The 12,057-nt window shown below is 40.1% G+C and overlaps 1 protein-coding gene across 4 annotated transcripts in view; it reads left to right on the forward strand.

The window, feature by feature from the left end:
* The window catches only part of LOC149455632 (cytochrome P450 2K1-like), a 55,749-nt gene extending 44,045 nt beyond the window's left edge, over window positions 1-11,704 (forward strand). For 3 of the 4 annotated variants that reach the window (XM_089686017.1, XM_089686019.1, XM_089686020.1), the window contains 2 exons: window positions 8,367-8,508; window positions 11,330-11,704. In XM_089686017.1, coding sequence (XP_089542143.1) covers window positions 8,367-8,508; window positions 11,330-11,508 — 321 coding nt within the window. In that variant the 3' untranslated portion in view covers window positions 11,509-11,704. The remainder of the gene's footprint in view (window positions 1-8,366; window positions 8,509-11,329) is intronic. The other variant, XM_089686018.1, reaches the window with a different exon arrangement.
* Window positions 11,705-12,057: the final 353 nt, after the last annotated feature.

The raw sequence follows: 12,057 nt of genomic DNA on the forward strand, positions 1-12,057 counted from the left end.
AGGAGAAGGAGAAGGATGAGAAGAAGGAGAAGGATGAGAAGAAGGAGAAGGATGAGAAGAAGGAGAAGGAGAAGGAGAAGGATGAGAAGAAGGAGAAGGATGAGAAGAAGGAGAAGGAGAAGGATGAGAAGAAGGAGAAGGAGAAGGATGAGAAGGAGAAGGAGAAGGATGAGAAGAAGGAGAAGGAGAAGGATGAGAAGAAGGAGAAGGATGAGAAGAAGGAGAAGGAGAAGGATGAGAAGAAGGAGAAGGAGAAGGATGAGAAGATGGAGAAGGAGAAGGATGAGAAGAAGGAGAAGGAGAAGGATGAGAAGAAGGAGAAGGATGAGAAGAAGGAGAAGGATGAGAAGAAGGAGAAGGATGAGAAGAAGGAGAAGGATGAAAAGAAGGAGAAGGATGAGAAGAAGGAGAAGGATGAGAAGAAGGAGAAGGATGAGAAGAAGGATGAGAAGAAGGAGAAGGATGAGAAGAAGGAGAAGGATGAGAAGAAGGAGAAGGATGAGAAGAAGGAGAAGGATGAGAAGAAGGAGAAGGATGAGAAGAAGGAGAAGCAGAAGGAGAAGGATGAGAAGATGGAGAAGGAGAAGGATGAGAAGATGGAGAAGGAGAAGGATGAGAAGAAGGAGAAGGATGAGAAGAAGGAGAAGGAGAAGGATGAGAAGAAGGAGAAGGAGAAGGAGAAGGAGAAGGATGAGAAGAAGGAGAAGGAGAAGGATGAGAAGAAGAAGAAGGATGAGAAGTAGGAGAAGGATGAGAAGAAGGAGAAGGAGAAGGATGAGAAGAAGGAGAAGGATGAGAAGAAGGATGAGAAGAAGGAGAAGGATGAGAAGAAGGAGAAGGATGAGAAGAAGGAGAAGGATGAGAAGAAGGAGAAGGATGAGAAGAAGGAGAAGGATGAGAAGAAGGACAGTTCTGTGACAGTTTCTGTCTATTTCTGACAGTTCTGGGACATTCGCTGTATGGAGGGAATGTCATAGAACTGTCAGAAATAGACTATTAATGACAGTTCTGGGACTGTCCTTCCATACAGCGGTTGAAACATTGTATCTATTTGTTTCCATAAATGGATCCATTTATGGAAACAAATACATACAATGTTTCAACCGCTGTATGGAAGGACAGTCCCAGAACTGTCATTAATAGTCTACAGCTGTTTCAACCGCTGTATGGAGGGAATGTCATGGAACTGTCAGAAATAGACTATTAATGACAGTTCTGGGACTGTCCTTCCATGCAGCGGTTGAAACATTGTATGTATTTGTTTCCATAAATGGATCCATTTATGGAAACAAATAGATACAATGTTTCAACCGCTGCATGGAAGGACAGTCCCAGAACTGTCATTAATAGTCTATTTCTGACAGTTCCATGACATTCCCTCCATACAGCGGTTGAAACAGCTGTATGGAGTGAATGTCCCAGAACTGTCAGAAATAGTCTATTTATGACAGTTCTGGGACATTCCCTCCATACAGCGGTTTCCGGCAAAAAGTGTATGTGCAGAGTTCCTCTATTCTGCAGATACACTTAGAGGAGCTCTGCAGATACACTTAGAGGAGCTCTGCACATACACTTTTTGCCGGCTTGGAATTATTCTTATTTTCATCCTACTTCTTCTTCTTCTTCTTCTTCTTCATCCTCATCCTCTTCTTCTTCTTCTGAGGATGAGGATGAAGAAGAAGAAGAAGAATAAGAAGTAGGATGAAAAGAAGAATAATTCCATGCCGGCAAAAAGTGTACAGTATGTGCAGAGTTCCTCTATTTCTGACAGTTCTCTCACAGCTTCTTCACATGTACAGCGGTTGAAACATCTGTATCCTAAATGGAAACTAATAGATACAAATTGTATCTATTAGTTTCCATTTAGGATACAGATGTTTCAACCGCTGTACATGTGAAGAAGCTGTGAGAGAACTGTCAGAAATAGAGGAACTCTGCACATACACTTTTTGCCGGCTTGGAATTATTCTTCTTTTCATCCTACTTCTTCTTCCTCTTCTTCATCCTCATCCTCATCCTCTTCTTCTGAGGATGAGGATGAAGAAGAAGAAGAAGTAGGATGAAAAGAAGAATAATTCCAAGCCGGCAAAAAGTGTATGTGCAGAGTTCCTCTATTTCTGACAGTTCTCTCACAGCTTCTTCACATGTACAGTGGTTGAAACATCTGTATCCTAAATGTAAACTAATAGATACAATGTTTCAACCGCTAAACATGTGTTCCTTCTGTCAGAGAACTGTCAGAAATAGCGGAGCTCACTGCAGGGACACTTTTGCCGGCTGATCTGGAAATGTTCGATTCGCGCACCCGAAGTAGGCAAAATTTCGGTTTCGCCGCGAATCGAATATTTCCTGAAATTCGACTCGAATTCCGGTTCGCCTGGTTCGATTCGCTCATCTCTAGTCATCACAGAGGACAAGGAGACACGCTTTATGTCTGGAGGAAATTAGATTTAATCTTCAAATACGGAAAGGTTTCTTCACAGTAAGAGCTGTGAGAATGTGGAATAGACTCCCTCAAGAGTTGGTTCTGGCCAGTTCAGTGGATTGCTTTAAAAAAAGCCTAGATTTTTTCTTAGATACACAGAATGTAACTGGATACTAACATTTATAGGTAAAGTCAGGGGCGGACTGACAACTCATGGGGCCCCTGGGCAACAGGGGATCATGGGGCCCCTGTGCCCTTGCCCAAACTCAAAAAAGCCTATGAAAAAGGTACCAGGGGCATCTCATGGGGCCCCCTATTGAGCCCGGGCCCTCGGGCAGTGCCCGAGTTTCCAAATGGTCAGTCCGCCCCTGGGTAAAGTTGATCCAGGGAATAACTGATTGCCTCTCGAGGGATCAGGAAGGAATTTTTCCCCCTGCAGGAGTAAACTGGTTTATGCTTTGCTGGATTTTTTGCCTTCCTCTGGATCAACTGTGGGTATAGGATTATAACTTTTTTTTTTTTTTTTTTTATGGTTGAACTGGATGGACTTTTGTCTTTTTTTTTCAGCCAGACTAACTATGTAATTTCCTGAAATTCGACTCGAATTCCGGTTCGCCTGGTTCGATTCGCTCATCTCTAGTCATCACAGAGGACAAGGAGACACGCTTTATGTCTGGAGGAAATTAGATTTAATCTTCAAATACGGAAAGGTTTCTTCACAGTAAGAGCTGTGAGAATGTGGAATAGACTCCCTCAAGAGTTGGTTCTGGCCAGTTCAGTGGATTGCTTTAAAAAAAGCCTAGATTTTTTCTTAGATACACAGAATGTAACTGGATACTAACATTTATAGGTAAAGTCAGGGGCGGACTGACAACTCATGGGGCCCCTGGGCAACAGGGGATCATGGGGCCCCTGTGCCCTTGCCCAAACTCAAAAAAGCCTATGAAAAAGGTACCAGGGGCATCTCATGGGGCCCCCTATTGAGCCCGGGCCCTCGGGCAGTGCCCGAGTTTCCAAATGGTCAGTCCGCCCCTGGGTAAAGTTGATCCAGGGAATAACTGATTGCCTCTCGAGGGATCAGGAAGGAATTTTTCCCCCTGCAGGAGTAAACTGGTTTATGCTTTGCTGGATTTTTTGCCTTCCTCTGGATCAACTGTGGGTATAGGATTATAACTTTTTTTTTTTTTTTTTTTATGGTTGAACTGGATGGACTTTTGTCTTTTTTTTTCAGCCAGACTAACTATGTAATTATGTAACACTTGCAGGTTTTGTGTCTAAGCCTGGGTCCACATACTGTATATGCCAGGCTGGTTTACAGTACGATTTGTAAAAGTGTTTGTTGCAATTTCATTCACTGGACTGGTTCAGGAGCTAATTCTTAAAGTTTATGAAACTTGAAATCACATGTAAACCAGGCCAAAAATTGTACTGGAGTCTTTTTTTTTAAATCACACTGTGGCCAGCCCGCACATATGTGAACTGGTTCCATAGAGAAGGCTTTTGTTTCAAATGTCATGCGAACTGGGTCTAAAAAGAATAGGCTGTGTGCCTGGAAAAAAAGGTTATGTGCCTGGAAATGGTCCTTTGCTATGAGTCAGGGAGCTGGAATGGAATAACAGAACCTCCAGTTTTCTGGCTGCACTGCTATAGTAGTGACTGTGTGTTCCTGGATGCTAAGGACGACCCAGCGACCACTAGCCAGAGAAGATTTAGAAGCCTAGATCATGTTGGAAGTTCTACCTTCTCCTGCCCACTACCTTCAAGTTTTAATTAAAGAGTTTGGAACTAGACATGTGCCATTTGTTTATTTCCGAATTGAATTTCGGACAAATTTTTTAGTTATTCGGAGATTCAAATGTACTGTATAAGAATTCTGAATTACAAAAATAACTAATTGAAATGAATCCAAAATAACTAAATGAATTTCGGCCAAAATTTGATTAGAAAACAAAATCAAACAAACATTTGAAAACCAATTTAAAGTGGAGCTCCACCCATAAGGGGATGTTCCACTTTAAGGACTGGTCCCCCGCTCCCTGTTAAGGATTGGCACCTTTGGGAAGTGCGGTGGGAGCAGGAAATTGGCAGGTATCTGCTCCCACTTCCTCTGCGACCACCTAGGCAATTGGAAGCAGAAGTTGTCCTCCGTCCCCATAGTCTTCCAGGACACATGACAGGTCCCAGATGACTACAGGACCATTCACAAAGTCCAGCGCTACTCACACATACACAGTGAGCAGTGAACACAGGCTGGCCGCTGAAACAGGGGGTGGGGGGAACGCAGGATCGAGGAACAGGTAATTGTCTGTTTTCTAAAAGTCAGCAGCTACAGTTTTTCTATCTGCTGAATTGTATTTATTTTTAAAATTTTCAAATCTACACGTGTGTTGTGTAGATTTTTGAATTCGGTTGAAATCTTTTTGATTTCGAACTACTTTTTCGAATTTTGTTGAACCAATTTGGAATTTCGAATTTGGTCAAAAAGGTTTTTGAATTGAATTCAAATATGAATTACCAAACAAATTCTGAAAATGAATTGAACGAATTTACTGAATCCAACTATACGAAATTTGTTAGATTTCGAAACGGAACTAATTTTTTTGTTTTGCACATGTCTATTTGGAACTGTATTCAAGGACCAGGCTTGCATTTATTTGCATGCTACAATTAAAGTGGAACTTCACTCTCTCAATCAACATTGACATTGGGCAGCACAGTAGCTAAGTGGTTAGCACTTCTGCCTAGGAGTACTAGGGTTGGTGCTTTGAATCTCAACCATGGCACTACCCACCTGGAGTTTGCATGTTCTTGTTGTGCCTGCGTGGGTTTCCTGCCACACTCCAAAGACATGCTGGTAGATAAATTGGCCCTAGAGTGTGTATGTATGAATGTAAGTTAGGGGACCTTAGATTGTACACCCCTTGAGGGTTAGGGACTGATGTGAATGTACAATATATATGTAAAGCACTGTGTAAATTGATGGCGCTATATAAGTACCTGTAATAAACACATCTTGAATCCCTATGCTGCCAGCATTAGTAAATTGATAGGAAGGTATATTATATTTACTTATTTTAAACATTCCTTCTGTTACTTCCCAGTTTCCATGCCTATGCAAAAGATATCATATATCCCAGGAGTCTTCAGGAGGGGAGGAGGGGTTTTCTCAGCAAAGCACACCCTCCTGCCTGCATGCTTAAGCTAAAGATAGATAGATTCAAGGAAGTAATTGCTACATGACTGCTACGACTGCTACAAGTCGTTGTACAAGGAAGTAATTGCTACATGAACCATCAGCCCTCACTCAAAATGGCCATGGCCAGAAATTCTAGGGAGTGCTTTTGTAAGTGATTTCTGAACCAAATAAAACATGGAGACATGGATGGGGGAGTTTGCTTTGAATATTAAAAATTAATTAAATAGCATTTTTTTGTTTGTGGTGCTCAGATACAGTGTAGTTCCACTTTAAGAGCAAATTCAGACCTTGACATCCTGGTATGCTATGTTATTGCACATGTAGCACTACCCCCATAGGAGATACTAAAAGATTTGGGTCCCCCTATAGTCCTGCATAGTCAGGCAACACACATCTTCACACAGACCTGCATCCAGAGTCAGAAATCAGTCCTTGATCTTTGGTTTTGTTGTTTTTATTTAGGGGATTTGAACTGGGATAGGGTTAGGGTGTACAGGAGGTCCAAGGGCACTGATAAACTGAGCACCATTTCCTGGAACTATTTACAAGCCTTCTCTGCAACACAGTCGCTGATGGAGAGCTAGCTAGCCTCTGCCAATGTACCACCCCAGACCCTAGATGAACATTTCCACTTCACCCAGCAATCTGGAGGTATCATTCAACAGGGGATCCAGTTCCTGTCACTTTAAGAGATAAACAGACACTGGTAGGTGGCGCATGTGGTTTCCCACCAGAGTGCTCCTTCTCCAATCTGCCCAAGGGGTGCAGGGGTACTCACTCAGATCCTGTCCTGTACCACTGGTGTGTTGGTGGCTGCTGCCAGGCCTATCAGCTGGGCCTCTCCTTCCCTTCCATACAGGTGGTCCTCACTCTGGGGGCCAATAAGCTCTGAGATTTTCCCTTTTCTAGCTCCAGACCTGCAGGTAGGCCTCCTCACAGTCTCTTGCCTTCATCCTCACATTTTCCTCCCTATCTTCCACCTGAACTCTCCTACCACTGAGCAGGCTCCAACACTTTTAAGGGTGTAACAGCCCCCTGCCAAGCCTTCTGCTGGGGATTGGCTAGGATCTCTCAAGAGTGAAAGCCAGCTACTCCTCAGATCTACCCACTGTTTTTAAGCCTTCCTCCAAATCTCTAGAGCAGAGGGAAATTCCAGAGGAGCTGTCCTGCAGAGCCTGTCAGCTCCTGACCACAATTTGACCCTCTGAAATCAAATCAAGGCTGCTACTCAGCCTTCCTCTCTATCAATCAGAACTCTAGCTTGCCCTAGCTAACTAGGAGAGTGCTAAACACATATTGTAAGACAAATTTTGTTTTACAATAAGACAGCCAATTAAATTATTGGGTTAAAAATACACAAATGCTTCCAAAAAAATGGCACGCACCATTTTTAGCAATGTAGGGCACCACAGCACATGGTAGTGCATAACAGTGTGTGTCATGATGCTCTGCAATGCATGTGCAAGTGGGGTTCTCACTCCATTTTGTTGGCTGCAGCTCTGACTTCATCATGTACAGCACAGGACCAGCAGTCCTGCATTGTAATGATGCCTATGGTTGACGCACAACCCTTGAGCATCAAAAGGAAAATTATAATTTGAATTTGAATTCAAATTCAAACTTGAATTCGAGCAAATCGAAAAGTATTGAATCGGCATTTGAATTAAAATTTTACTCTATTCAAATTTTGGAAGATGGTTTTATTCTTTCTATTCTATTCCTTTATTTTCTATTCTTTTATTCTGTTGTGTTTTACTTTATTGTTTTCTTTTCTATTCTTTTTTAAAATTTCTATTTTATTCTATTATTATATTTTCTATTCTGTTTTGAGCTAGTCTATTTTATTCTGTTCTTTTCTGTTTTACTCTATTCTTTCCTATTCTATTTTCTATTCTATTTTATTCTTTTCTATTCTGTTTTACTCTATTCTTTTCTATTCTATTTTGTTCTATTCAAAAATTCTTTTCAAAATTCGAATTTCAGAAGATAGCAATATTCTTTCCATTCTATTCTATTGAAATCTATTCTACGTTTTATTTCTATTCTTTTCTTTTATATTCCTTTATTTTCTATTCTACTCTTTTATATTCTATTCTCTTTTTTCTATTCTTTTCGAATTTCAGAAGATGGCTATATTCTAACACTAATACATACAGTCTTTGAAGGAAATCGGCCATGTGTTTTTATATTTCCAATTTGGTTTTGAATACAATGTTGTTTTCAAATTCATTTAGAAATTGGGCTGAAATTTTGTTTCGTAATTTCAGATTCATTTAAATTTGTTACTATTGTAATTTGGATACATCTAAACTTCTGAATGATGAAAAATGTGTCCAAATTTTGATTCAAAATGAAACAAACCGCACATAGTCTATTCTCTATGGTGTCTGTTTATATCCATGCAACATGGTGAAGTGCGATTTCTGAAGGTGCAGGTGCTTCATTTGGTGCAGCATGGTGCGTTTTTGGCCCTATAGACTTCAATAAGAGTGCATGAAAAGCTCATAAAAATTATAAAAATGCATGTACATGTGTTTTAAAGGGTTTTGGCTGGATTTTATGTGAACGACCAGTCTCCTACAGAAAAAAAAGCATGTCAAATAAAAACGGATGCAAAAACACACTGAAAAATGTATGATTATGCAGCAGCACTAGTGTGTATCTAGGCTATTGCAAATCATTCTTATGATAGTCTGTGGTGTGCATAAAGTCGACTGAAACTGATCTGAATTGGTTATTGTACAGGGCACATATGTTATCCCATTACTGACTTCTGTACTGCGAGATGAGAGTCATTTTGAGAAGCCGGATGAGTTCTACCCACAACATTTTCTTGATTCAAAGGGGAATTTCTTGAGAAAAGAAGCATTTCTGCCATTTTCAGCAGGTAATTCAGTGCAAGTATTATATAATATTAGATAAGATATGTCCTTTTATTACCAACAGCAGGGTGCTACATTATCTGTATATTCAACTGATCTCCTCTTAAACTTCTTCATTATCTTATGAAAGGCTCTTTGAAAGATCAAAACGTTCATACTCCCACTCACTTTAGAGCCTTTGAATTCAAATTTATTCTATTCAAATTTTGGAAGATGGTTATATTATTTCTGTTCTATTCCTTTATTTTCTCTTCTATTTTTTGTATTCTGATCTTTTATTCTGTTGTGTGTTTATTCTATTATTTTTTATTCTATTCTTTTATTTTCTATTCTATTTTATTCTATTCTTTATTTTCTATTCTGTTTTGCTCTATTTTATTCTATTCTGTTTTACTCTATTCTTTTCTATTCTATTATTTTCTATTCTATTGTATACTTTTCTATTCTATTCTGTTTTACTCTATTCTTTTCTATTCTGTTTTGTTTTATTCTATTCATACCCACAGCATTTTCTTGATTCAAATGGGAATTTCTTGAGAAAAGAAGCCTTTCTGCCATTTTCAGCAGATGATCAATCCAAGCAGGGGCAGACTGACCATTTGGAAATTTGGAGGGCCCGGGGTCAGTAGGGGGCCCCATGAGATGCCCCTGGTACCTTTTTCATACGCTTTTTTGAGTTTGGGCAAGGACACAGGCCCCATGATCCCCTATTGCCCGGGGGCCCCATGAGTTGTCAGTCCGCCCCTGAATCCAAGTATGATATAATATTAGATAACAAAATATACTTTTTTTATTAACTACAGCAGGGTACTACATTATCTGTAGATTCAACTGATCTCCTCTTAAACTTCTTAATTATCCTACGAAAGGCTTGAAAGATCAAAACTTTCATACTCCCACTCACTGTAACTGAATCCCATTCCTACTGTTCAAGACCTCTTCACAAATCTCGTCCACTCACCAATATATCATTTCAATGTCCATTTGTAAGGATGCAACTAATGAAGTGCCCCCTAAACCTAGACATATTAATTTGCACTAAATAGTAGATTTTCATATGTGGACAACAAGTATTTTGATGTGCGGATAATATCCACTTGTATTTATAGAACAGCATTATCTGTTTTTTAGCGCCCAAGATCTGAAAAAAAAATAGATCAGGGCTGCAGCTTTGATTCTTTTTTATTTCACATTTATGCTCTGATTATTGAATCAACACACTTTGCCACCCAGGCCATTTGTGCCATTTCTCTCCTACATGTAAAAAAAATCATCATTTCTTTCTAGAAAATACCTCAGAACCCCCAAGCATTATATATATTTTTAAGCAGAGGCCCTAGAGAATAAAATGATGGGTGTTGCAATTTTTTATCTCATACAGTATTTGCACAGTAATTTTTCAAATGACATTTTTATTGGGAAAAAAATACACATTAATGCATTTTAATGAAAAAAAAAACCCAAAATATAATCCGATTTTTTTGGAAAATATAAAAAGTGATGTTATGGTAGTAAATAGATACCTACATGTCATACTTTACAACTGCACACGCTCATGGAATGGTGTCAAACTGTGATACTTAATCTTCATAGGCGACACTTTAAACATTTTTTACAGGTTGCCATTTTAGAGTTACAAAGAAGGTCTAGCACTAGAATTATTGCTCTTGCTGTTTGCAGCGATACCTTACATACGACCTATTTGTGTGTTCATGAGCATGGAGTGGTTTACATTTTTTTTTTATTATTTTATTTATTTTCTTGCATTCCCTTTTAATTTTTTTTTTCTTGGATCACTTTAATTCCCCAGATCTCTCTTTTACCCTGGAAAGCATGAGATAAAAAAAATTGATCTCATACTTTGCAAAAAAAAAATGGCAATGTTTATATCTGCCTGAACTGGAAGTAACGTCATAACGTCACTTCCAGCCTTAAACGACCATACAGATGGCCAGGGACCATTTGGTCCACGGCCAGCTCTATGGTAACCCGGCAGCACCATCAGCTCAGATATCGGGCTCCCCGATCGCACTGGAGAGCCCAGCCCTCCTGCCACCTGTAAAAGCAGACCAGAAACTAATTATCCTATAGGATGGCTTTTATACTGAAAGAATTGCTGGCTGAAAAAAAGATACTGGGATGATGCTTGTAGCTGCAGGCATCTTCCTGGCATGACCACTGAAACCCAGGACATCATAAGATGTCCTATGGGCAGGAAGTGGTTAAAGAGTAGTTCTGCCACCCCAAAAAAAATTAAAAGTCAGCAGCTACAAATACTGTTGTTGCTGACTTTTAATATTGGGGCACTTACCTGTCCAGGCATCCAGCTGTGTGCTCACCTAAGCCGATTCTTCAATCGGCTATCGGGCGCTTGCACCGCCATCTTGATTAGGGGAAACCGACAGTGAAGTCTTGCGGATTCACAGTTGGTTTCCTACTGTGCATGTGTGAGTTGCACTGCACCTTGAGATTGGTCCCGCAGCCTTCTGGGACCTATGAAGTATCCCAGAAGACTGTGGAGGGAAGAAGGGGGCTGAACTTCCAGCTTAGTTCACCACAGCAAACTGAGCCGGAAGTGGGAGCAGGTACCTGTCAAAACCAGGTACACGTTCCCCTCCTCCGCCCCAAAAGGTGCCAAATGTGGCAGCGCAGGTGGGGAGGAGGCAGACAAGCGGATCTTCCCCTTTTGGGTGGAGCTCAGCTTCAATTTTCTATGGGTCCTTTAAAGAGTTCCCACACATCAAAAAATGTAAAAGACCTTTTTTTTTCCCCTCCAACACATTGTAGCATATATTTACATTGTAAATTTGCATTTGTGTCTTCTAGGTAAGAGAAGTTGTGCTGGGGAAAATTTGGCAAAGATGGAGCTATTTCTTTTCTTTACCACACTGCTGCAAAACTTCACCTTCCAGGCTACTTGTGGAGCAAAACTTGACCTCACTCCTGCAGTGGGATTCACAACTCCTCCAATGAGATATGACATTTGTGCTTTGCCTCGCACCTGATGAGAAAGGCCATTAAACACAACATTTAAAACAAAAAAAAATGTAAAGACATTTTTGTACTGAAGTGTATGTACAAAGACACAAAATGATGATTGAATAAAGGCTAAACTGTGATGATAGATGGACATTTTAGTGAGTACTGTAAACAACAAACAAAAAAACAAACAATAAAGTATAAGTAATAACAATATAAAAATGGAAGTTACAATTTATGGTTTAGAGTCTTTAAGTGGATGGTGATATTTATAAAACTCCCAGTAAAAGTTCATGGTCCGGCACCCTTACAGTTTGCAATAATACATCCGTATGTTCTGCTTGGGATTCAGCATGACTACTCTCTGGAGAGGGTAATAGAAGCTTGCAGTGCTGGATGGGAAACTCTCATATGGGACAGATAACGAACCTCCTGCACAGTTACCCCTGGAAGTGATAATGGACATACTCAATGGTGCTGGCACGGGTGACACTTAGAAACTTTGTGACCTGGATAGCCGAGTTGTTAAGGCCCCATCACATTGATCTTGTGAAGTTTATTCCATAAACTGAGAG

Source organism: Staurois parvus, unplaced genomic scaffold (assembly GCF_062004578.1).
Source record: "Staurois parvus isolate SC_StPar_1 unplaced genomic scaffold, SC_StPar_1.0 ptg000390l, whole genome shotgun sequence".
NCBI lineage: Eukaryota > Metazoa > Chordata > Amphibia > Anura > Ranidae > Staurois > Staurois parvus.